General features: G+C 36.6%; 1 protein-coding gene across 2 annotated transcripts in view; it reads right to left on the reverse strand.

Moving 5' to 3' along the window:
* Window positions 1–2,761: 2,761 nt before the first annotated feature.
* The window catches only part of WDR47 (WD repeat domain 47), a 57,898-nt gene continuing 33,290 nt past the window's right edge, over window positions 2,762–27,369 (reverse strand). For both annotated transcript variants that reach the window (XM_060026562.1, XM_060026553.1), the window contains exons 7-15: window positions 23,063–23,241; window positions 18,696–18,956; window positions 15,817–15,892; window positions 13,862–14,019; window positions 10,579–10,748; window positions 9,634–9,804; window positions 8,835–8,966; window positions 5,830–6,048; window positions 2,762–4,124 (exon numbers count right to left, since the gene is read on the reverse strand). In XM_060026562.1, coding sequence (XP_059882545.1) covers window positions 3,982–4,124; window positions 5,830–6,048; window positions 8,835–8,966; window positions 9,634–9,804; window positions 10,579–10,748; window positions 13,862–14,019; window positions 15,817–15,892; window positions 18,696–18,956; window positions 23,063–23,241 — 1,509 coding nt within the window. In that variant the 3' untranslated portion in view covers window positions 2,762–3,981. The remainder of the gene's footprint in view (window positions 4,125–5,829; window positions 6,049–8,834; window positions 8,967–9,633; window positions 9,805–10,578; window positions 10,749–13,861; window positions 14,020–15,816; window positions 15,893–18,695; window positions 18,957–23,062; window positions 23,242–27,369) is intronic.

A 27,369-nucleotide genomic window follows, 5' to 3' on the forward strand; every position in this document is an offset into this window, starting at 1 on the left:
GATTGGCCTGCCGAGGGGGCGGGGCCGGCCCCCGTCGGCTTGTTTTAGGCAAGAGTTTTTTTTTACGCTCGTCAGCCGAACTCTGCAAGGGAAGGCTTACATGGAAGCCAAATATATGAAACGGATACGAAGCGTATTTTCTTAGTATCGATTTATTTTATAAGTTCTCGAATGTGTAACATTTGCAGTAAAACCCGGGAATCTATTTTGAGTATAATTTTTTAAATGGGGCATAATGAATGACAAACTAGTTCTAAAGTATTGGGTACTGGGGAGGGGTGGGGGAGTGCACGCTATGTGGTAGTTGGAAATAGTAAGTTTTCTTTTCATTTTATCCCTTACTGGCCTTGCAAGCTCAGTAAAATTCTCCAAAGAGGAAATAATGAGTTTTACACACTTGGAAGAAATGAGAGGTGTACGCAGAAGTTATTGGCAGCAAGTTTAAAAGTGAGTTAAAATTTGGTATATCATATAGTACACTTGAGTGTGCGTGTTGCTTATCACAATTTTTTTAAATTAAAATACACTGGACAGGGACTTCCCTGGTGGTCCAGTGGGTAAGACTCCGTGCTCCCAATGCAGGGGGGCCAGATTGGATCTCTGGTCGGGGAACTAGATCCGCATGCGTGCTGCAACTGAGAGTCCGCATGCTGCAACTAAGAAAGTCCGCAGGCCATAGCTAAAAGATCCCGCATGCCACAACTAAGACCCAGAGCAACCAAAATAAATAAATATTTTTTTAAAAAATACACCTGACATAAAATTTACCATCTTAACCATTTTTAAGTGTACAGATGTGTCATTAAGTACATTCATACTTGTGCAACCATCACCACCATCCATCTCCATGAATCTTTTCATCCTGCAAAACTGAAACTGTGTACACCTTAAACAGTTCATTTCCTCCCCAGCCACCTGCAATCACCAAAGAGACTCTATAACTTCGTATCTCTATAACTCTGACTGCTCTAGGGTACCTCATACAAGTGGAATCATACAATATTTGTCTTTTTGTGATTGGCTTATTTCACTTAACATAATATCCTCAAGGATCATCCATGTTGTAACATATATCAAAATTTCCTTCCTTTTTAAAGGCTGAATAATATTCCATTGTATTGTATACCACAGTTTATCCATTTATCTGTTGGACTCCAGTTTCTTGCACATTTTGGCTCTTGTGAGTAATGCTGCTATGAACATCAGTGTACAATATCTTTTTGCGACACTGATTTCAATTCTTTTGAGCATATATACCTAGAAGTGGGATTGCTGGATCAAACGGTAATTCTATTTTTAGCTTTTTGAGGGACCACCATACTGTCTTCCAGAGTGGCTGCACCATTTTTTATTCCCACCAACAATGCACAAGAGTTCCAATTTCTCCACATGCATGCCAACACTTAGTTCTTTTGATAGCGGCCATCCTATTGGGTGTGCAGTGGTTTTCAACTGCATTTCCCTAATGATTAATGATATTAAGTATCTTTTCATGTGCTTATTGGCCATTTGTCTATCTTCTTTGGAGAAATGTCTATTCAAGTCCTTTGCCCATTTTTTAATCAGACTTTTTTTTTGGTGGTTGTTGAGCTGTAGGAGTTCTTTATATATTCTGGATATTAATCCTTTATCAGACATGATTTGCAAGTATTTTCTCTGATTTCATGGGTTGCCCTTTCACTGTTATGTCCTTTGGCTTATCACAATTTTTTAAAAATAATTAAACATTAAAAAAATGAAATTTGGGGAATTCCCAGGCTGTCCAGTGGTTAGGACTTGGCATTTTCACTGCCGTGGCCTGGGTTCAATCCTTGGTCAGGGAACTAAGATCCTGAAAGCTGAGCAGCATGGCCAAAAAAATTAAAAATAAATTTTTTTTTAAAAGTGAAATTTGAATCAGACCTCTGAAGCTTCTGCCAGGGAGAAGTCAGGAACTTCTACACCACCCTCCCATCCCCAGTCTCCTTCCCTGAACCCCCAACAGAGGATTCAGAGACTATAGATACTTCAGTTCTCGTATTTTCTCTTTCACATGAACCTCCAAGAATCTATTCACCTCCATGCAGAAGACAGTGTGGAGGCACAGGAAAAAGGACATATGTAACCAGACAGTTACTGAAATAAGTAAGATAATTTCTAGTGCTTATATCTAATGCACTGCAAAGTACAAACACCCAACATATGGGAGGATCTTAAAGTTTTCTCCTTGATAGTGAGGGAGGTAGAATACATAATTTTATGAACACTTTTTACCATGAAGTTGATCTGGTCTACATCAAGAAATTGCCCTTTTTTTCTAGTTTTAAATTAACACTAATGGCCTGCTATAATATCTAAAATGTGTAAAGCTAAGTATGAAAGTAAACTAAAGGAGACTGTGGCCTGATTTTAGCAGAATTCCCTTCTGCATGCCTGAGAGGTAGGAAAATTGTACTGCTGAATATCCACAAGCTAATCATATTTTATTTCTAAAGTACTCAATTCAATGTATTTGTAGTCAAAGTTAGAATTTATATATTTTGCCCAGCTTTTATTAATTAACTTTTACAATATGTTCAGTATATATAGTCCTCTAGATAGTGAATAAAAGAGAAGACACACAAAAGTAAGACAGTTGTGAAGGATTGAAAAGTAAGTTACTATGAGAAATTTAAAAAGAAACTTGTGATTGTGGGGTTCATCCACTGGACCACACTACTGCCAAGTAAACTGGAAAAAACAACACTCTAAACTGAAAACCACAGACACTGAGGAACAGGAATAATTTAAGGTGTCAAGAGGTCTTTATTGAAATAATAGCACAGTTACACTTCTAATACCCTTTCCACTTGTATACAATAGATTAAAAATGCTTGCTACATACAGTGCACAGACAGTTCAATAATTAGAATCAACTCAACTGCATTTGAAATAAATAAAATAGGCTATTTAATAATTTAAAGTAAAATTACTGTACAATATGAAAATAAAGATACATAAATGTTAGGATCTACAATACCATAGAAATAAAATCATTATTCTGCATTACACAAAACAGTGCAAGAAAAGAATCCAAATAAGCTTTTGGAGTGCAAAGTTTAAATTTTCCATTTTAAATTATCATGCAGACTTAGCATTTCAAGCCATGCTATAGTCTATGGCAAATTTTTTAATTTTGAAAAGGAAAAATGCTAGCCGGTAAATTTACTGTACCATCAAGTGTTGCATCACATAACGCTGCTGCTCTGCCTACAGTACAGTTTAGAAGGGAGGTATCTTGTTGCACCCAAAAAAATTGAAATTAACAAGTTTATGAAGCAAACACATTTACCTTTTAAGCCTGAAACAAAATAATGTGACAAAAGAGTAATTCTATCCCTGGGTTTAAGAAAAAAGAAAAGGCCTATACCACATAATGAACTAAGAAGCAGTTTTCCACCCATTTTTAAACTCCATAGTGATCCTTAGTTAAAACAACAATGTAACTCTGGGGAGACATATAAAATTCTGATCTCTAGCTGACAAGTGATACAATATCATGGGATTGTGAGAAAAGCAAAAGTAATTTCTGAATATCTATGTTTAATCTGTGTAGAACTTGGTTGCATTACATGTAATAATATGCTTAAAGTATAGTTCAGTTTCAATGTGTATATAAAACTGTCATTTAGGCGAAGACCAAGGAATGCATTTAATACTAAACTGTAAACACATCGGCCACCTTGACTTAGAGTGCACACTGACAACATAAGAGCTCTTCCGCAGACTTTGGCAACAAGACTACATACAGCAGGTCACAGCAGCACGAGCTCACATGGAAGACTGAAAGCACTGCAGAATAACACCACCCAACAGCTCCTATCACAGGGATACGTGGTAATAAGGGGCCTCCTTGTGCTAAGCCACCTTCCAGGTCAGTCCATGTTCTTCAAATTTGTAATGTTCACAACTCAGTAGTCTTAAGTCTGTGCCCTCACTGCATAGACTGACATTGGCTGTACTCTATCCACTGTATGTCCAGAGGGTTACAGTTCTGTCTGCAGAGGACGACAGGAAGGAAAGATCCTGGGTGTGCCACCTGCACTGAATGACTTTGTCCTTGTGTTCCCCCACCACCATGATAGGAAGCTGTTTAGTGAGGTCTCCTAAATTAAAGAAAAGAGATTTGACTTACAGTACAAAATATGTATAGATTTCATAGACTTCCTATTACTTTAAGACATTACAGTATGTAAAAGCCTAATACATTAATATAGTACATTGAAAAGTTTAAACAGTTTAAATTACTGAAGACCTAATTATGTGAGCAGTATTTGGTAACATATACACAGCAACATGACACGGCTGCCACTCTCTCCTTGAAACTCTCTCCCCTTGATATCCCCCTGACTTCAGTGCCACCACACCTCAGCCTTCTTTGATGTTTGTCCTCTTCTTCCCGAGTTAAAGTTTGGTGAATCCCAATAGTCAGCCTTCAAATTTCTTGTTCCCTTTATACCTCATCTCCTGTGAAATTTCACCTAGTACCATACTACCGCAGCCATTTATATACTTAAGATTCATGCGCATTTCATCTCCAACCTTGACTTCTCACCTGAGCTCGACTAGTAGACAAACAACTATTTGACATTTCACTTGACTGCCTTGACAGTCAACTTAAGTATAACTTGTTTGAAACAAACTCTTGATTTTCTTGCCTAAACCTGTTCCTCTCCCTACCTGTCTTCCTCATCTCAATGGTACCATCTGCTTGCTCATGCCAAAAACCTAGGAATCAGCACTGATTCCTTTTTCCCTCACTCCCCAAACTTAACAGAAACAAACTAAAATACATCGGTAATTCAGTCACTTCTTACTACCTCTGCCTTTACAACCCTAGTCCAAGCCACCATCATCTTCCACCTGAATTGGTCCAATTGCCTCCTCGCAGATATTTATACTTTCACACTCTCCCTATAATTCAAAATTATTTTTTAAATTTACAGACCATATCACTCCCTATTTTAAATCTTCCGAAGGATTCCTATTATGCTTTTTTAAATGCCTACAAAACCCTGCCTCTGATTTATTCTCCCGCCTCTCTCTCCCTCGGTTCACGAAGTTCCAGCCATACTGGTTTCTTGCAGTGTCATGAGCAAGCCAAATCCATGCCTGCCTCAGCACCTTGACCATGCTATGGTCTGTTCCTAGGGTCCTGGCACAGCTTGTTCTTCTCACCAGGTCTCTGTGCAAATGGCACCTCCCTGGTGAGACTTGCTCTAGCCTGTCCAGCACAGTCTTCCCCTAGCCACCCTGTCACTCTCTCCTGCCTTGCTAATCGTTTAACAGCACTTGCCAATACCTAAAATTACACTGTTTACTGGTTTGGTTTTTACTGACCTCTAAAATATAAGCTCCATCAGGAAGAAAGTTACCTGTCTCATTCATCTCTCTGTCTGTCCCTAGTTGGTACACAGTAAATATTTGCTTAATGTATGTTTAAAAACAAAACTAGATACTGAAGATATAATTATACAGATTATACACTACGTTATTTTAAAGTAGCAGCAGGAGTATTGATACATAAATGTATATTTTAACACCTACCATCACTGAACTCAAAATGACTCAGTATAAAAAATGTTGATTCTTTTAAATATTTTAAAAACTATTTAACAATAAGACTATTCACTCAATTTAATAATTTGTTACAATTCTTCTCAATACATTTACCAAGTAATTTGCTCAGCAGAAGCTATAAAACTAAAAGTTGAAAATGTTGTATAGTCAATCACACTAGATTAACATAAAAGAAAGATTCCAAATAGAATAGGAAAGACTAAAAAAAGGAAAGAGGTCAATTTCCATCACCTTGTAGGTCTGTCACCTTTATTTTCATATCATAGGATCCTGTTAGCAAGTAGTGAGCTCCAGGAGAGAATCGAACAGAGCGAACATCACTGGAATGAGGGTGGTAACTTTGTACCATTCTTCCTCCTCTTATGTCATATAACATGCAGCTGGAATCTTCTTGTCCTGTGGCTAAGAGACGGCCACTGGGATCTACAGCTACAGATGCCACTGCACTGCCTGTAGAGCAGGAGGAATGGAAGGTTCGATATGCAAAAATCAATATAGCTAAACTACAACAGCTACTTATGTTCACTGAACCATACACTAAAGATTTAATGTAGCTTATCAATACTGTTCAGTTATGGAAAAATCCAAACTGTCAACCAATAAATACTTGTATCCTTTTTTTAGAGGATATATGAAGCAAGATTCTGTGAGAAATGAGAAAGCTCCTTTTTTTTTGTCCTTTGGGAGAACCCCCTGGAGCAGCATTACCTATAGTGCAATAGACGAGCCACTTTTCCTAATGCAGTGTTTTCACTACTGGGTAAGTGTCCAGAAATTCTCCCATACCCAGCTCAGAGTCTAGTTGGGGGAACAAAAGATTAAATAACAAAATATGTTTTAGGACACAGTGTGGGAAATATCTCTAAGCAACACATGATTAACCGCCAACAGGAACTGAACAAAAACTAAGCTCTGAGTCTACAGGTTGGACCCTTGACTCTAGGCCACGGAATAATGCCTCCATGGGGGTGCAAACTGGTTCTCAGAGGACAAAAAAATCCTAAATATTAACAATGGTTTGTAACCCTTCGAAGTTCAGCCCTACCAAACCAAAATCTCATTCCTTAGTATTAATGTATTAATTAGCAATAATGAAAATAAGGTTGAGAGCACTACTCTAGACCAAAGTGGCCTGCGAAAACTTAACAGAAAAAAGGGACATAAGTTAGATCTTGAAGAATAGTAAACAGCATAAATAAGAGAGAATGTGTTTACATGTATTACACATATATGTAATTAGAAATAATCTTTGCTTGAATTTTTGATAGAGAAAAGAAGAGTCTATCAGGAGGAATTACATGAGAAAATGTTTAAAGGAAAGGAATAAAAATGTTTAAGGATAGGTAGCTTAGTTTGACTGCAGTTTCTTGCTTTCACAAGTTAACATAAAAGGTAGCTTGTAGCTGAGACCTAAGAGCAGGTTAGGACCAGACCGTCAAGCATCTTGAAAGCCAAACTGCAGAGTGTGAGCTTGTTCCTATACACAGCCCAACATCACTGCAGGTTTCTAAGCAAGAGGTTTACATGATCCAAGGAGTGCTCTGGGAAGATTAATCTATGTGAAAATGTGTATCAAATTAAAATGGACAGACTATAGAAGGGAAACCACTGGAAGACAAGATAGAACAGTAGAATAATGAGAGAATAAGGGCCTGAATGATGACATGTAGACAGATTTCAGGAAAAAATTGAATAAAGAATCAACAGTCTTGTCAACTAACTACCTGGATGGGGGCAAAAAAAAGAAGTGAAAAATGAGCCCCAGATTTCAAATCTATGTGCACAAGGAAATAAGAGAACCATTATCAAACACAGAGAAAATGGGAATAAGAGCGGATTTCCAAGGGAATATAATGAGCTTAGCTTTACAAGTGCAAAGTTTATGGTGCCAACAGAATTCTAGGTTCATTTATTCAACAAAGTTATTAGATCACTACTCCCTTGGGCCAGGCACTATGGTAGATGTTAAATCTACTCTGAGAAATAAAACAGATATGACTGCTGCCTTTGTGAAACTTAAAATCTACTGAAGGAGACCAGCAATAAACACACAAATATATAACTTTAAATAGTGATGAGAAGTATAAAGGAGAAAAACAAGTTCGAAGATAGAAAATAATGGTAAGGTCCCAATTAAGGCAAAGAAGACCTTTCTGGCAACGTGCTAGTAAAGCTAAGACCAAACATGAGAGGACCTGACCATGAGCAGACAAGTGGAAGAACATATCTGGTTTGATTCAAAGTATAGAAGATCCATGAAAGTTGAGAGAATAGCTAAAGCATTACAGAAAAAACAAAAAAATTAAGAATATAAGACAGGTCTTTTCACTTGGAATAGCACCACAGAACTGCTATTAAAAACTACAAAGGCAGGGCTTCCCTGGTGGGGCAGTGGTTGAGAGTCCGCCTGCCGATGCAGGGGACACGGGTTCGTGCCCCGGTCCGGGAAGATCCCACATGCCGCAGAGCGGCTGGGCCCGTGAGCCATGGCCGCTAAGCCTGCGTGTCCAGAGCTGTGCTCCGCAACGGGAGAGGCCACAACAGTGAGACGCCCGCATACCTCAAAAAAAAAAAAAAAAAAAAACTACAAAGACCGAAAAGGGACTCTAAAATAAAGACAATGGCAGAATACTGTCACTTTTAGATACCAGTATTTTAAAAGGTGATATAACACAAAGAGCAGTAGCCTCAGTTTACACGGAGCAATCCATGTTAAATTAAAAAAGCAAGGTACATGTCATATGCTACCATTTGTGTCTGTGTATATGTGTGTTTAAAGGAGAAGGGAGATTATGATATACAAACTTTTTGCTTATATACTTACAGAATATTCCTAGAAGAATAAATAAGAAACTGGTCCCTTAGGGAAAGACACCAAGAAACAGGAGTGGGAAGAAAATGTTTTACACCCTTTTGCTCAATTTTTGTCATGTGTATGCAATTAAAACATGTTTTTTTTAAAAGGTCTGAGTTCTAAAACGACCCTGCTAACAGAATAATTAGCGCATGATACTTAATCTCCTCGGGCCTTGGTTTCCTTAGCTGAATATTATTTTTACAAATAAACTAACAGATGAAAGCATTTTGTAAGAATTTAAGGTAATCAATAAAATGCCAAGTAGTTAGTTTCTATGGTTCCTATTTTTTTTTAACATGTTTTGCAGGGGAGAAGAAGTGAGTGCAATCTATACAGTTTCTTTCTCATATAAATTTATTTAAATTCCAAAAAAACCTACCAGTTCCATGGAATGTTGTGCCAACAACGCGAACACAGCTTGGTACACGGAGATCCCAGAACCTAACAGTCTTATCTTGGGAACCAGACGCAATCATCCAGCCACTCCAAGTGTAAAGCGCTAAAATATGCCCTAAAAGATCATATAATCAGTTATTACCATGGAACAGTATTTTTCTAAAACACATTCAAAGCTAAGTATTCCTTACTGTTGAGCACATCTAATCTAGTTAATCAAATATACTGTGTGGCAGGGATTTTCCATATATATCAAATATACTGGCAATTTTCAAAAAATTAAATTCAGTAAAAGGCACATCAAAACCATGCTGTATAAACTTAACCTTTTTTGGTGAGTCAAATATTTCAGGACATCATAATTAGTACTGAAAAAAATATTATCATTTGAAATTAGGGCAAATTTTCCAAAGAGGAAGCACAGGATTGTGGGATTAGATCACCAGCTTTGGAAGGGACAGACCTGTTCTGCCATGTTTGGCAGTAAGATAATGAGCAGGTCATTTTGCCTTTTCCATGTGTAAAATGGAGATAGAACTTCTGGCCTTATAAGGTTGTTGTGAGGATTAAATTAAGGAATTATGTGTATAAGTAAAGGAAAATGTTAGCTATCATTACTGTGTTGTTATCCAAAGTTCACAATTTAAATTTTTGAAATAAAAATTTCCTGTCCTAAAGAAATCCCTTTTGATGCAATATACCCCCATTAATGAAAATGCATAGGGGGAAAAAGCATGGGATGAACAAAAAGAAGAATAGCATCTGAGACTGATATCACATACCGGTATGCCCACTCAGAGCATGGAGGCCCTGTCCTCTTTGACAATCGGTTGTATAAATGTTACAATCCCCTGCTCCAGCACTTATCAAAATAGCTCCACCACTTTCTGGGCCTTCCATAAATGCCAAGTCTCTAATTGTCCCATCATGCATACTAAATTCCAGATCCGGTCCTGAAACAGCAATAAGAATTTTAAAAAAAGACGCTGCTCAACTTACTGTGATAATTTGAGATTGCTAAAATGCCTCCAAACTGACCAAGAGTAGTAGAACAGTAGAATGGTATGGTTTATATTTTCATTTTGGAATTGATATAATAATCAATTTCACTTTACTGAGTAAAAAAAGTCAAGAAATCAAAATACCGACTAGGTTATCATCATCACTAAAACAGAGCTATATGCAGAGTTACCTTCTTGGCTTTTATCCCAAAGAAAATAAAGAAAAAACAGATACTCTCTGGAAAATATTCACTAATACAATTCTGGAAGTTATATAAAAGTTATTTTTCTGATGACAATAATTTTCTGAGGATTAGACACCACCTGGCCACCTTGTAAGAACTGATTAAAAAAGAATAATGCCGGGCTTCCCTGGTGGCGCAGTGGTTGAGAGTCCGCCTACCAATGCAGGGGACACGGGTTCATGCCCCGGTGCGGGAGGATCCCACATGCCACGGAGCGGCTGGGCCCGTGAGCCATGGCCGCTGAGCCAGTGCGTCCGGAGCCTGTGCTCCACAACGGGAGAGGACACATCGGTGAGAGGCCCGCGTACCACAAAAAAGAAAAGAATAATGCCTCATGAACACAAGCAATTAGAATGTAAAAGAATTCTTAATGGTATATTCTTAGATTTTACTAAAAACAGTACAGAGCTATATCAGAGACACACATGGGGAAACATAAAGAACACACTGGCAAGCTACTGCTTGCATACTCGGCCCCTACCTGTTGCATTACAAGTCTCTGCATTGAAGGGCAGCACTTTGACGTATTTGTCATTTGATCCTGTCGCTAATAACTGTCCACAAGGACTCCAGGCCACACAGTAAATGGATCCTTTGTGATGCTTATTCCTTTTAAAACGCACCACTGGCTGCTTAGGGATGTCATGTGCACTAGAAAGAAAAATCGCAAAAAGATATTTCAATTTCTTGCTTACTAAGGTTAATGAATGTGAAGTGAATGTGAAGTTCTGCGTTATGGTTGTTCTTGAGGGAGGGAGCAAAAAAAGTATCAGACAATATGTTAACAACAATTTTCAAACTCTTAGACAAAATAAATTTAAAGCATATTTATAATCCAAAAGTAAAATTATTAACCATTATTATACTAATCTTAAGTCTTATTTCAGACCACATAGGGAAGAGGATATTTAAGTCTTCATTTCACATATTTTCATATATTTTTAAATTCCCAAAAGAATTTTAAAAAGAGCTGATGATGCTTCTAAGTCAAAAAGTTCAATAAACATTTATTAAACATATAATATGAGCAATTGCCTGGGGCTAGGGGAAGGCAAAGGATAAAGAAAAGGACAGAGAAAAAATAAAAGTGGCAAGAGATCTGTCCTGAGTTTAGTATCTGGCAGGGGTAGATGTTTCATGACTACCCACATACAGTAAAGCAAGTATAAATATTATAGTCCAATACAAGGTACTAGGCCTTAAAGGACAGGGAGAATTATTACAGAAAGAGATGAAGGCAGGAAGACTGCTTCAGTGAAGATAAAATATAGTGGGGAGACCAGCCCAGTATGCAGCATGGGAAAAAGTTTGTGGGACTGGCGGGGAGAAGCCTGGGGCATTCCAGAGACTGAGTGGGACAGACATGATGGGTGAGGAGCAGCAAGCACAGCTGGGGAAAGTCCCAAATGCCATGCTCCTCTATAGCTTGGCCTTTAATGGGAGTCTAACACTGGTTTAGTGGAGTAGTATCATCTTATCTGTACTTTAAAACATAGACTATATTAAGATACTATAGGTATAATGATAACATCAAGTCTATGTAAGAAAATGTACATGTTTTTGGAGATTTATCCTAAAGGGTGAAATGACATATCTAGGATTAAAATACCTTAAAATACTTTAGTAAACAAAAAGATGTAGAAATGTGACAAAAATCTTGACAAATGCATTTCAGTGTACTAATCTCTACTTCTGTGTATGCTTAAAATTTTCATAATTAAGAAATTTTTAAAAAACAATAATATTGATAAATCTTCAACACTTACAACGTGCTTAATAGTGATAGAGAAAATAAATCAGATCAAGATTCTCTTTTCAGCTGCACATCCAGTTCATTGCCAGGGCCAACCAATTCTTTCTTTAAATAGATTTTACCTCCATCCATTTTCCACTGCCATCACACTGGCCATTGACAACAGCCTCCTACCTTTCTCCTAGCATCTAATCTTATTGCCATCTGACCCAGAGTTTACATCACAATACTGTTCTGCTGAAAACTTTCAGCAGCTTCCCACTGCACTCACCATAAAATCCAAAATGGATACAAAACTGCATGATTTAGTTCACATCTATCTCCGTAGCCTCATCACACTACCGCTCACAATACACCAGCCGATCTGAACTTGTTTTGGTTCCTTAAAAAGCCAAGCTCTTTCTCACTTCATGTTCCCTCTAATTACTATCTTATCCCTTCTCTTCACATGGCTAGGTTCTACTCATCCTCAGATCTCAGCTTTAACACATCTTCTTCAAAGAGGTCCTACTCTGACTCCCCAGTTCCCTCATCTCCCATTTTACTATGCTACAGCACCTTGTACTTTCTCTTCATAGCACCTACCACAATGTATAATTACATTTATTAGTGTGCCTATCTCCATAATATCCATCTTCGCCACTAAGACAGAAGTTCCATAGGTCAATGAACATGTTTGTTTTACTCACAACTATCCCCAAAGCCTAGCACATAGAAGGAGCTCAAAATATATTTGTTAAATAAATGAATTTATTTTCATAAAAATCAGTTTCTTCAAGGGAGTCTATGAAACATCTGTGCCAGCATGAGAAATACAAAAGAGGAAAGTCAATTTAAGATCAGATTAACCTTAAATACACAAAGTCTTTGGCTCTGCCTACATAATTGTTTTTCTTTTCCACGCCCTGATCTGGAATTCTGCCTATTCTCTCTCATATAATCCTACTTAACTAACACAATGAGCATCAATAAATTATATTACTATCATCTAACATGATCCCTATTCCCCTTCCCAACCTTTAAATGCTACTGCAGTCCAAAAGCCTAAATTTCTAGTTTCAGATAAGAGATATACCAAAAAATGCAAATAAATAAATAATCTCGCCCCTCTGTTCTCCAAACTGGGGTTATAATAAAAAAGCCTAAGGGTTGTAAAAAGTTTCCAAAACATATTATGACATGTACTGCTTTTTATTTTTAAATTTTTAAAGATGTGTAGCTTGTTTTATTTGAGTGTTTTTGTCTACTGGTATGAAAACTATTCCATTTGTGGCCATTTCTCTAACCACAAAATCTACCAAATAGTTCTTGATCTTTATAATGCCTATTTATTTTGATAGTAAAAGCCTTGACAAATAAATTGACAAAAAGAGTTCAAATTCGGTTTTCTGTGAGATTATATCTAAGGTATATGCTTTCTCAGTAACTTTAAAGAATTAGTTGTACACCTAATACATAAGGTCATGTGCCTGGTTTTTTGCGACATATGCCTTTAAAGATATATCTCTTATTTTCAAATCCCATAATCTGTTAAAACAAGAGACTAAAATCAAAATTAGGTTGACCGAATGAAAATTGAATCTTTCTAGGTCAAAATGGTCAAATATCAGCAATTTCATATAGTTCAACCTAATACTTCTTTGAAGTTATTAGTATAAGACATTTTAAATTTTCTCCAAGTCTATAACCAGCAATACTTTGTCTTTATGTAATTAAGCTAGAAGGATCTTGCAGATTTTTTAAAAAATTAACAAAAACCATGTAAATAAAGACAACTAGACTATTGAGTGAACAATGGCCTAATCAAAAACATTTTATGAAAAACAACTTATAAAGTTAATCGATGATTCTTATGTATATTTCCTAAGTATTGAAAACGAAAATGTAAAAGCTTAATAAAAGGAAAAGAAATAAAAATTAAACACTACTGAATGGCAATTCTTAAAAAAAGGACCATATAGCTAAATTAAAAACTAAAGTAAGAATGGCACAATAAATCATCTATCCTTACCTTGGATCAATTACTTCTGGATAGGCACATACTCTCAGAGTTTTTGAATTTGAACCAACAGCATATAGACCACCACCTGGATGAAAAGCCACTGCTCTAACAGCTTGTGTGTCTTCTAGGGTATTAATACAAACAAACTGCTTTTTTGTTTTGTCATCCTATGGAAAGAATGAATATGAAAGTCATTCTATAAAAAAATGAATTTGAAAGAATTTGTCTTTATCTCATTTTAAATTCATCTGAACTGTATTATTCACTTCATCACTTTAATGTTCATAATCTACAATCATACATTCTTTTGAATGGCAAATCCAAATTAAGCCCAATTTTTCTATTTTTGCTACTCATTGCTAAACTAAGCTCACATAGATCACAGACATTCAAGTTTTTCTTCGTTTACTATGACAAAATATAAGAATATGCATTCCCATATTAAGTTCTCTTTAACTGTCAAGGAAAAAAATAGCCCACATGTATAGTTCCTACAAAAACAGAAAACTGTTCATGTTTCTAAAAGTAGGAAATATAAAACACTATTATTTAATCATTTTAGGGTTAAAAAAAAAGTTTGCCATTATCTCCAGCAATGAATACTTTAATATTTCAAACTCAAATTGTAAAATACCCTTTTAAAACTGTAAAAATGATTTTAATCAGAAAATTTAATTTCAGCCTCATTTCTATTTTAAACTGTCAACCTGTCTGTCCACAGCCCTCTTCTGAGGAAGGCAAGTTGAAACAGCTCTGTATAAAAGCTTTGGTGACTGCTATTATTGGTATCATTTGAAACCACCCTGCTACCCTGACCAGGACTGGACCCTGGACCTGGAACAGAGCCCTCCAGGCTGGGTGTGGTGCACAGACCCAACCAAATTCTCTTTGTGTAGGTACTTGACATTCATACGTTCCAAAGGCAAATCACTTCAGCTCTGGTTGTATGCTGAGAGCTCTAGAATCCATAGTGATTATTATATCAATGAAGAGACTATACATGTCCCTACCCAAACTTTTATGTATTCAGCAATACATCCTCATGGGGGAGTAGGAGTTAAAGCTAATATATTACAATCTGTCTTACGTAACTGAATTGATTTCTTGTATTATTCATATCAATTTATTTGACTAGAAATACTACATTTTCCATTAATCCATATACAAGAAAGGTGACTATTTACCAAATGAATAGCATGGGTAGATAAGAGAAAAATGGAGGCGAATGACTAATTGATTAAATGGCCAATAGCACATTAATAATAATTACTAAGGGTTCCTTTACAGCAGAAGTGGCAGAGCCAAAATTAACTTTACCTGCTCTTCTCCAGTGTATTTAAATTTTTTTTTAATTTGTTGCCATTGAAAAAATAGATTTCACATAAAAATCTAACTTTCTAGCTTTTCTTGAAAATCAAAAGAACTAGAAACACTAGGCCAGCATATTTCTTTGTGCAAGGGACAAATATTCCTATGTACTTATCACAAAAATAGTCAACTTTATTCATTTATGTTACCTGTTTGGCCCCATAAGCATCTGAAATAATTATTGTTTATGGGGTTAAAATTTGAACTAGAGAAAATAAGATAGAGTGAAGGTGTATACTGGTTAGAGAAGGATATCGGGTTCCAAAGCAAAAAACAAATGCATTGATGAGAAGCCCAAAGGAGTAAAGATATAATAATACCTTAACTAATTAACCACAGGGTTCAGAGAGTAGTGACACAGCCCTAACTCATGCGCCAAGATCACCACTGGACAATTAATATGAATACTCTCAAAATGTGATTTCTCAGGCAACCCCTTCACTTCACTCAGTGAAAGCTCAACTACCCTGAGGTAACTACCAGCATTAACAATAATGACTATTTCTAAAGGTTGTTCTTTCTTTAAGTTGAGAATTCCTTGACAAAATTTGCAAGTAAATATAAAAATAATGAACCTTCCTTCCCCTAAGTATTACCTCTTCCCCTCTTGATCTTGACAGATTCCCTGAAGAATCTCCAAGAGGTGGCTTAATGACCGAATGTTCTGATGAGCTGTGTGAATAGAAATTCAAGTACAGTTTACTCTGAATATCAAAACAGAAACTAACTTGTCCTTTCAATCTCTAATATTTATTTTTTTGGTAAATGACACCCACTGACTCCAGTCATAGTTACTCTCTGGAGTCATTTATTAAGAGGCTCTGGACTCATAACACAAAGCATAGTTAGTTGTAAGGAAGGAATGAGAAGCCATTCTAGAAAAGAGATTAAGTCAAAGTCCACAAATTTTATAGTCAGATGTCAAGTACCTTTTCCCTGCTTAGTTCCAGAATCCTGGTTGCTATGCTTAAATACTAACCCAGGCAGGAACCTGGATTGCTCTTTAGAAAAATTATCTGGACCATGAAAAAAGACTAACAGAAACTTGACAGTTCAGGGTCCCACAATAAAACAATGTTTCCATTTAATCACTTTTTGGTGAGGCCAACAGGTAAACACATGCATCCATACATGTGGCCCTTCCTTCCAATCAGCTTTTTTAAAAAATGCCTCACTCCCAATAGTCAAATGCTTGAAGAAAGCCTCCTAAATAAAAACCAGAGACTAGAGTCTTCCCTGGTGGTGCAGTGGTTAGGACTCCATGCTTCCACCGCGGGGGCACTGGTTCCACCCCTGGTCAGGGAACTACGATCCTGCAAACCCTGAAATGCAGCCAAAAACAAAACAAAACAAAACAAAAAAAACGAAGAGTAAAATAAACAAGAAAGGAATTTGGAAGAAGGAAGACAATTAAGGAAACAAAAACTACAAAAATATAATTAAAATCCTAAGAAATATAAGGGGAAATAATGAATCCAGGAAACAAGAAAAATATCTATTAAAAAATATAAGGAAAATTAGAGAATAAGAGCTTAGAAAATAAAAATGATTCCAGAAAAAATTAATCAATATAAAATGGAGGTAAGAAAATTGCTACATAAATGTTTTCGATATTCTAGCACTTAAGTTTCCAGCTTAAAAGAGCCCACGAAGTATCCAGCAAAATGAAGTAAAATAGACCTACTCTGATGTGTATCATCATGAAGTTTTAGAACATCAGGGAAGACAAAGTCCTAAAAAATTCCAGAGTGGAAAAAGCAGTAGTTCTCATACAAAGGATCATATCACAATGGCATCAGACTTTTCAATATGTATGTGAGCATGTAGCAATGACTCTGAAACTCTGAGAAATGATTTCCATTCTAGAATTCTATACTCAGCTATACTAACAAGTCAAATATGAAATACTTAGACATGCAAGATCTCAGAAACTTGTACTCTGATGTACCCCTTTTCAGAAAACTACATGAGATCCTAAAACAGGGGATCCAATACAGGGAACAGGCAAAGGAAACTCCCAGGAGAATGGTGAAGGAAAGTCCCAGGACTATCTAGGCCTGAATAAAATGACTTAGAAGCAATGAATATAAAGTGAGCCAGGAGTGATCTTGGAGGGGTATCTCCCAGGGGGAAAAAAAATGGAAAGAGAAAGTACCTAATATTTTTTACTGTAATGAGGAGTTTTATGATTTTACAGTTCTGTCACACCATCTGCAGATAGTTTAGTACCAAGAACACTAAGCATGTATACACATACACATGCACACCAAAAATGAGGCAATTACTCCCCCCCATGAAAAACAAAAAAGTTTTGTGAAAGGAAATATATTCATATTATATGACTCAGTTGTAAATAACATTTACATGGCCATAGTAATGTTAACACTGAATACCGATTTAAACAAAAATTGATGTATATTAGAAGAAGGTGTAGACAAAATTAATGTGTTGTGGGTAAGGTATGGTAGCTAAATCTAATTGGCAGGGAATCAAGGGATAATAAAAACAGCAATAGAAGCAGATTATTCAGAAATGTGGAGATACATAGCAAAAGTAACAGCTAACTAGGTTGAAAATGGCAGCCTACTGGAAACAGAAGTCATGGACAAAGATGGGTAAGAGAGGGGATTCTGTTTTGTTTTAAGCCTTGAAGTGCTATTTGTCCTTTTAAACCATGCATGTATATTACTTTGATAAAAATAAAAACCAATTTTAAAATCTGAGTTCTAGTTTGCTGGGTACACAAAACAAGTGTTATAGGAACTGTAATAAAGAAGCAAATATTAAATAAACTTATATTCTTAAGTATAAAACTAGAGTTTTTGATACTAAATGTATAAAGCTAATTCCTGTAAACATCCAAATGCCAAAAGCAAGTTATGCATTTTAAAACGAACTATTCCCAAAGGTGTTCAATATTATAATAGAGGAAGAAAATGCTCAACTATTCCCATTGCATAAACTAACACTTGTCTACTGATAACAAGATGAAAATTTTTCTCTGACTACTGAAAATATAAATATGCAAGAAGTCTCAATTGCTGTAACTACCAGAGCTGCCAAGACTGTCTTGCTGCAATCATTCCACCATGTCAGAAAACATCTTCTTGTGCCCTGGATGTCTGTGAATTAAAAGCTTATTTGTTGAAAGGTACCAATGGCAAGGGAAAAAACTGGGGAGAAGATAAAGCCTAAAACTGTATGATCTCTGAGTAAGATGGCTTATAAAAAAATAGAATTGCCTTGGTGGTGGTAAGAAAGCAAAAAGAAAAATAGGAGAATAGAGACTATTAAGAGACTCAGAAGTTAGTAGAAGAGAATATAGATAAATGAAGGCAGATCAGAAAAAAAAATTTTGTAGGTAATGAACTGTAAAAACTTTCAATTGTAAGGCTCCAAAGAGAAGTTCAACTTTCCAAGTCTATGTATTAGTATGAAGTTAACATTTCCAGGTCTAACAAAGTAAAGCACTTACATTTGGTTTCCACAAGAAGGTGATTCCTCAAGAAAAGGTGTGTGATTTATTGATCCAGGATTACTAGGAGTGCTTGTGTGAATATCTGAAGCATCATGTGTTAATCTCTGACTAGAGTCTTGGGATGGTGTAGAAAAACTAGTGATGGAAGAATTATTAGATCCATTGCCTTTGTTCCCATTACATTGCTGGTTGAGCGCTGGTACCTCATTACCAAGGCTATCCATTCCAATATTTAATTCACCTAGCTTTTGAATGGACCTATAAAATAAAACAACATAATTATATTAAAATAAAAACTTAGTCATATTCCTAACATATAGAAGACTGAAAATTTGAGAGGGTAAATACATGCACATACAACATATAATATATGACAAGTTTAGTACTAAAAATTACCATCATCAGTTTAAGACATAACCAAGAAACTGAAAGAAGATCCAAATTTTCCTATAGTATATCACTGTAAAGGAGACAGGCATAATGGGTATCACTGATTTTTTTAAAGCACCTTTTACCATAAAAAAACAGAAAAAAAATCTGTTTCTTCTCCAGTACAACTTTGGTTCAATTTTCAACATGAAAATTAATTTCCCAAAATAATAAAAATATCACCTCTATCAAATTTCTCACCAACAAAACAAAACAAGCCATTTTCATTTCATCTGTCTAGTAATGTCATATCAACTAAGAAATGGATGACTAGAGCAGGCCATGATGGGACAAAGTCAAGTGGCATCCCTATTATCCACACATTCACTCATTCATTCATTTATTCATTCTACAAAAACTATTTGCCAGGCTCTGATCTAGGCACTAGTGAGATAAAACAGGGAGCAAAACAAGGTGGCCTTGGGGTCTTTCCCTCACCGCAAGTCTCCCTACGTCAGGGTAGCCTGACTCCTTATGCTGGACTCAGGGCTCCAAAGGGCACAGAGGAAGCTGCCAGGCTCTCTTAAGATTTAGACCAGAACTGGAGAATCACTTTCTCCCGCCTAGATTTAGTATGAGAGAGGACTACATAAGGGATGTAACTACCAAGGGGTATTGTGGCTCACTGTATTTTCTAATTTACCTACATTAAACATTAGTGTTCGTGTGTGTGCTTGTGCATGCGTGCATGTGTATGTTTAGGGCTTAAAAAAGACTTTAGAAGAGCAGTTTAATATTATTAAAGGAATTGGCAGCCATTACTAAATATTTATCAGTTAAAATGTTTAACTAGACAGTACTTCTAATCGTCTATGAAACACTAATCCTGTGAAATGCTCCCCATAAAAAAAGATCCTGGGCTTCCCTGGTGGCGCAGTGGTTGAGAGTTCGCCTGCCGATGCAGGGGACGCGGGTTCGTGCCCCGTCCGGGAGGATCCCACATGCCGCGGAGCAGCTGGGCCCGTGAGCCATGGCCGCTGAGCCTGCGTGTCCAGAGCCTGTGCTCCGCAACGGGAGAGGCCACAACAGTGAGAGGCCCGTGTACAGCAAAAAAAAAAAAAAAAGATCCTGAGTCAAATAAATGTGGGAAATGCTAAGTATAAAGAATCTAAAATGCAAATATCATATTGATTTTCTCAAAGTGGGGAGGATGGGGAAGGCCTATAATAAGTGCCAATTATTAGTGCCTATTATAAGTGCCAATTATTAGTAACAGAAACAAAATATCAAGAGGTATAAAGTAGTGATACAGTACTGTTAATAATAATCCTATCATGCTTTAGTTGATTTTTTTCAGTAAGTTCTATTACAGAACATGACTCTTATTTCTCTGCCTCTTTCTATGCCTCTGGGAAGGAAGAAACAAAATTTAATTCTGGAAACTGCTCTGCTGCTAGAATGATTTGGAAGACTAAAACATTAAGGGGAAAAAAGTATATTTTAATTTCTAGATTCTATCTCTATTCAATTTGTCCTTGGTATTAGTCAGGTACTTTAATGTCCTGGTACAGGCTCAGTTATATAAGGTCCAGAAAAAAAGGATTGAACTATTTTTTTTGTTTGTTTTTTTGTGGTACGCGGGCCTCTCACTGTTGCGGCCTCTCCCGTTGCGGGGCACAGGCTCTGGACGCGCAGGCTCAGCGGCCATGGCTCACGGCCCTAGCCGCTCCGCAGCATGTGGGATCTTCCCGGACCGGGGCACGAACCCGTGTCCCCTGCATCGGCAGGTGGACTCTCAACCACTGCGCCACCAGGGAAGCCCTGAACTATTATTTTAAAGAGTTAGAAAACAGAATAGATAAGAAATGGTTAAGACAACAACAGAGGGCTTCCCTGGTGGCACAATGGTTAAGAATCTGCCTGCCAATGCAGGGGACACAGGTTCAAGCCCCAGTCCAGGAAGATCCCACATACCGCGGAGCAACTAAGCCCATGCACCACAACTACTGAACTTGCGCTCTAGAGCCCGCAAGCCTCAACTACTGAGTCCTCATGCCACAACTACTGAAGCTCACGTGCCTAGAGCCCATGCTCCACAACAAGAGAAGCCACCGCAATGAGAAGCCTGTGCACCGTAATGAAGAGTAGCCCCCGCTCGCCGCAACTAGAGAAAGCCCAGGCACAGCAACGAAAACCCAATGCAGCCAAAAAAAAAAAAAAAAAAGACAGCAACAGAGAATTTATATGAAACTAATTTACGAAAACTTAGGATAAACACCCATTCATATTTATTTATAATAGACCTGGTTATCCTATGGATTTTTATAACATACTTACCTTTAGTACAATTTAAAATTCTAATCTCTAAAGAAATTGAGAACAGTTGTTAAATAATAAATATGCTCTAAACTGAACCTAAATTATAAGAAATAATTTGAATTCTATTTATTATTGTCTTTAAAGGAAGAATAAACCATCTAGAATAGTTTAACTTTTTTTCTGAGAAAGGACATCTTACTACTACCAGAATCACAGAACTTTGCCACTTCATGTTCTGACTTAATGCTAGGTATCTGCTTTCACTGAAAAATAAAACAGTCAGGAAGTCAAACTGCAACCATGACTTACTGATATGAAGATGACATCCAAGAACTAGAAGTAGCAATTCATCAAATTAGGATAATTCTCATAAGCCACTGACTTGATCAGAGGTGATAATTAAACGACCCTCAAACTGAATGTTCAGAAGCCTACCTAGACTCTATAGATTACCACTAATACAAGTTCCTTGTGTGAAGGTTTGAAGACAGGATCAGTTTCAGGCTCACTGACTTGCATAACACGCAGAGTGTCAAGCAGATTACTTCCAATATTACTGAACCAAGTAAAGACAGTCCCCACTGCATTGCCATATTATAATCATGATGATAGCCAACATTTATGGCATACCTCCTATATGCTAGAAATTATTCTAAGTAATTTTTTATGTATGCTAATTCAATCTTCCAACAACCCTTGCTCATTTAAATATACATATTCAGGCTTCCCTGGTGGTGCAGTGGTTAGGAATCTGCCTGCCAATGCAGGGGACACGGGTTCAAGCCCTGGTCCAGGAAGATCCCACATGCTGCGGAGCAACTAAGCCCGTGCACCACAACTACTGAGCCTGTGCTCTAGAGACCGCTAGCCACAACTACTGAGCCCATGTGCCACAACTACTGAAGCCCACGCTTCTAGAGCCCATGCTCCGCAACAAGAGAATCCACCACAATGAGAAGCCTGCGCACCGCAATGAAGAGTAACCCCGGCTCGCTGCAATGAAGACCCAACGTGGCCAAAAATTAATTAATTAATTTTTATAAATAAATAAATAAACAAACATTCTGGTTTACTGATTTCTAAAAAAAAAAAGTTACCATATATTTACCTCCTATAGTTAAAAATAACATAAGTTCATACTGTCTTGGCAGAAATTATAAGAAAGAATCATTTTACTATACTGAATTCAATAGAATCTGAGAGTTTAAGCTCTCAAAATAACAATAAAAATAACAGGTAACACTTAATATAGTGCTTACTCTATGCCAGGTACTTTTTTAAGCACTTTACGTGGATTAACGCGTTTAATCTTCATGGCACCCCTGTGAAATAGATGAGGAAAGAAGCAAATAGAAGGTAGTAACTCCCTCTAGGTCCTCAGCTACCCTGGGACAGGGCTGGATCCAGAAGTAGTCTACTTCCAGGCTATGTGCTGAAACCACCACTCTCACTGCTCCCTTTGCTTAGATGTGAAAGGCCATTTAAAGGGAAGAAGGACAAAACCAGATGAGCCCTCAGAATGCTGTGAATGGAAGAGATTAAGTAACTCCACACTACTTGAAACACTTAAAAAGCCTTAAAATTTCAAACTATACACAGCAAGTAGCAGTTGCTGCATGCTCTTAATAGCTTTTAAATAATTCCTTATATTTAAAAAAGTGACTAAAAAGACTGACCTATTGAGGAATTGTTCAGTAAGATTCTGCTGCTGATCAGGACCATCCTCCTGATTCACACCTCCTTCAAGCAGCATCTGTTGGTATATCTGTCGCTGTTGCTCCTTCTGTTCTAAATGCTGTTGATAGCGTAATCGTTGCCTATAATATTCTTGAAATTGTTCTGTTGAATCTCGAAGCTTAAAAATATTAGAAAAAATAATATATTTGAGCAGACTACAATTGAATATGTCACCACTCAACAGCAACTTCTATAAGTGCTGAATAAAACATACAGATAGCTATAAATAACAATCAGAAAGTACTTAATATATTGGCTCTTTGAAAAATAACATAGTATCCATGAGTCTTAACAGTCAAGTAGATCACATCAGTTAATTTGCTGAATTCCACAGCAAGAGACTGACCAAAATGAATGGTCATCCTGGATCCCTAACACCAAATAAAAATACAAGTTACAGTTGTCACAAGGGAAACATAGATAGAGAATACAAATGTAGATACAGACAAACACAAATCTATCTATATTACTAGAAAAAAAAATACTGAGGGACTACATTAATATTTAATAAGCACAATATTAATCTTATCCAACACACTTGACTTAAGCATGTACGTGGCTTAATAAGTTAATCTGGAGGGAAGCTTATAAAATTTCCCTCAAAAACAATACTTTAATTCAAAGAGCCTTTCACACGAAAGTAGAATAAATGGGTGTTAAACTTAGCAGTCTCAACATTCCTTCCTCACTCTTCTAGAAGCCAACTTAAAGGACTTAGATATCATAGTGAATTCAAATACTGGCAAAGAAAGATTCCTGCCAAGCCAGAGTCTGGTCACACTACACAGGTCACGTGAACTGGAACAAATCAGTCATCTCTAAACTTGGCCAACACTGATAATAAGCTTATCTAAGAGTCTTGTACCGCTAACCAAAGCTAAAACTGTCTCCCTTTTCCAGAAAATAGTAACAGTCCCCCTTTACTTCATAACTTATAGCAATAACTCTGAGACAAAATTATCTGTATGTTCCTTAAAAAAATTTTTGTTGTAAGATACAAATATTGTAATTTTAACCATTTTTCAGTGTACAATTCAGTGGCATTAGATTCATAGTATTGTACAACCATCACTATTATCTATTTCCAAAAATTTTCATCACTCCAAACAGAAATTCCATAACCATTAAGCAATAACTCCTCACTTCCCTCTCCCCCCTAACCCCTGCTAACTTCTACTTTCTGTCTCTATAAATTTGCCTATCCTAGATATTTCATATAAATGGAATCATACAATATTTGTCCTTTTGTGTCTGGCTTATTTCACTTAACACGATGTTTTAGAGGTTCATCCAAGTTGTAGCATATCATTCCTTTTTATGGCTGAATAATATCCCATTGTATCAATATATCACTTTTGTTTATCCATTAACCTGTGGATGGACATGGGTTATTTCTACCTTTTGGCCACTATAAATAATGCTGCTATGAACATGGATGTACAGATATCTGTTTGACTCCTTGCTTTCAATGCCTTTGGGTATATACCTAGAAGTGAAATGACTGGGTCATACAGTAATTCTATATTTAGGTTTTTGAGGTACCATGAAACCACAGTAACAGCACCATTTTACATACCAACCAGCAATGTGTGAGTGCTCAAATTTCTCTATTTCTTCATCAACACGTGTTATTTTCCATTGCTCTGATTTTAGCCATTTTAGTAGTTGTGAAGTTATATTTCATTGTGGTTTTGATTTACATTTCCCTAATGACAAGTGATGTTAAGCATCTTCTTCATGTACTCACTGGCCATTTATAGACATTTAGCCAATTTGCAGAAATGTCTATTCAAGTCCTTTTTTAGACTGGGTTTTTTTGTTGTTGAGTTGTAGTAGTTCTTTACATATTCTAGATATTAAACTCTTGCCAGATAAATGATTTGCAAATATTTTTCCCATTCTGTAGGCTGTCCTTTCACTTTCTTGATAATGTCCTTTGATGCACAAAAGGTTTTTTTCAAAAATATTTATTTATTTATTTTGGCTGCCCTGGGTCTTAGTTGTGGCATGTGGGATCTTTTAATTGCAGCATGTGGGCTCTTAGTTACAGCATGCAGACTTCTTAGTTGTGGCATATGTGTGGGACCTAGTTCCCCGACCAGGGATCGAACCCGGGCCCCCTGCATTGGGAGCATGGAGTCTTACCCACTGGACCACCAGGGAAATCCAAAAGTTTTTAATTTTGATAAAGTCCAATTTATCAATTTTTACATTTGTTGCTTAAGCTTTGGTATCATATGTAAGAACACATTACAAAATCTAAGGTTGTGAAGATTTATCCCTTTGTTTTCTTCTAAGAGTTTTATACTTTTAGATCCTATACTTAAGTTGTTGATCTATTTTTAGTTAATTTTTATATATGTTGTGAGGTAGAGGTCCAACTTCATTCTTTTGCATGTGGAAATCCAGTTGATCTAGCATCATCTGTTGAAAAGACTATTTTTTCCCCCACTGAATGGACTTGGCACACTTGCCAATAATCAGTTGGTCACAGATATACAGAATTATTTCTGGTCTCTCAATTTATTCTATTGGTCTATATGCCTATCCTTATACAAGTACCACACAGTTTGGATTACTGTAGCTTTGTAGTAAGTTTTGAAATTATGAAGTGTGACTCCTACAACTTTGTTCTTCTTTTTTCAAAATTGTTTTGGCTATTCAAGGTCCCTTGCAATTCCATATGAATTTGAGTATTGACTTTTCCATTACTGCAAAAGAGGTGGTGGAATTTTTATAGGAACTGCATGGAATCTGTAAATAATACTGGGGTAGTACTGACATCTTAACAGTATTAAATCTTCCGATCCATTAACACAGAATGTCTTCAATTATTTAGATCTTCTTTAACTTCTTTCAGCAATGTTTTGTAGATTTTAGCATACAAGTCTTTCAACTCCTTAATTTATTCCCAGATATTTTATCCTTTTATATGCTGTTGCAAATGGAATCGCTTTCTTTCTTTTTTTTTTTTTTTTTTGCGGTACACGGGCCTCTCACTGTTGTGGCCTCTCCCGTTGCGGAGCACAGCTCCAGACGCGCAGGCTCAGTGGCCACGGCTCACGGGCCCAGCCGCTCCACGGCATGTGGGATCTTCCCGGACTGGGGCACGAACCTGTGTCCCCTGCATTGGCAGGCAGACTCTCAACCACTGTGCCACCAGGGAAGCACTGAAATCGCTTTCTTAATTTCCTTTTCTGATTGTTCATTGTTAGTGTATAGAAACACAACTGATTTTTATGTGTTGATCTTGTACCCTGCAACTCTGTTGAACCTGTTTATAAGCTCTAGTAGCTGTCTTGTGAATTATTCATGATTATATATATAATATTCATGTCATCTGTGAATAGAGATAGCTTTACTTCTTCCTTTCCAATTTATTTCTTTTTCTGGTCTAACTGCTCTGGCTAGAACTTCTAATAAATGTTGAATAGCAGCAGTGAAAGCAGGCATCCTTATCTTTGTTCCTGACCTTAGGGAGAAAGCTTCTACTCATTAACTATTGAGTATGCTGTTAGGTTGGGTTTTACATAAATGATCTTCAGCATGCTGAGGAAGTTCCATTCTATTCTTAGTTCTCTGAGAGCTTTTATCAGCAAAGTGTTTGATTTTCTCAAATGTCTTTTCTGCATCAATTGAGATGATTGCATGTTGTTTCTTTTTTTCCTTCATTCTATTAATGTGATGTATATTAAACTGATTGTTTTTTATGTTGAACCACCTTGCATCCTGCAATCAATCCACTTGGTCAGAATGCATAATCCTTTTAATATGCTGATGGATTTGGTTTACCAGTATTTTGTTGATTTTCGCTTCTATGTTTATAAGAGGTATTGGTCTGTAGTTTTCTTTTCTTGTAGTATTTTCACTTGGTTTTGCTATCAGGGTAATGCTGGCCTCACAGAATGAGTTAGGAAGTGTTTCCTCCTCATATTTTTTGGAAAATTTTGAGGATTGTTAACGCTTCCTAAATGTTTGTAGAATTCACCAGTAAAGCCATCTGATCCCAGTCTTTTCTCTGTTGAGAAGTTTTTTGATTACTGATTCAATCTCTTTACTCATTATACATCTGTTGAGATTTTCTATTTCTTTCTGAGTCAGTTTAGTAATTTGTGTTTCTAAGGAATTTGTCCATTTCATCTAAGTTGTTTAATTTGTTGGCTTACAACTGGTCACAGTATTCTCTTATAATCTTTTCATTATTGTAAGGTTGATAGTTTTATTTTTGATTTTAGTTATTTGTGTT

The sequence above is a fragment of the Delphinus delphis genome, chromosome 1 (genome assembly GCF_949987515.2).
Source record: "Delphinus delphis chromosome 1, mDelDel1.2, whole genome shotgun sequence".
In the NCBI taxonomy this organism is placed as follows: Eukaryota; Metazoa; Chordata; class Mammalia; order Artiodactyla; family Delphinidae; genus Delphinus; species Delphinus delphis.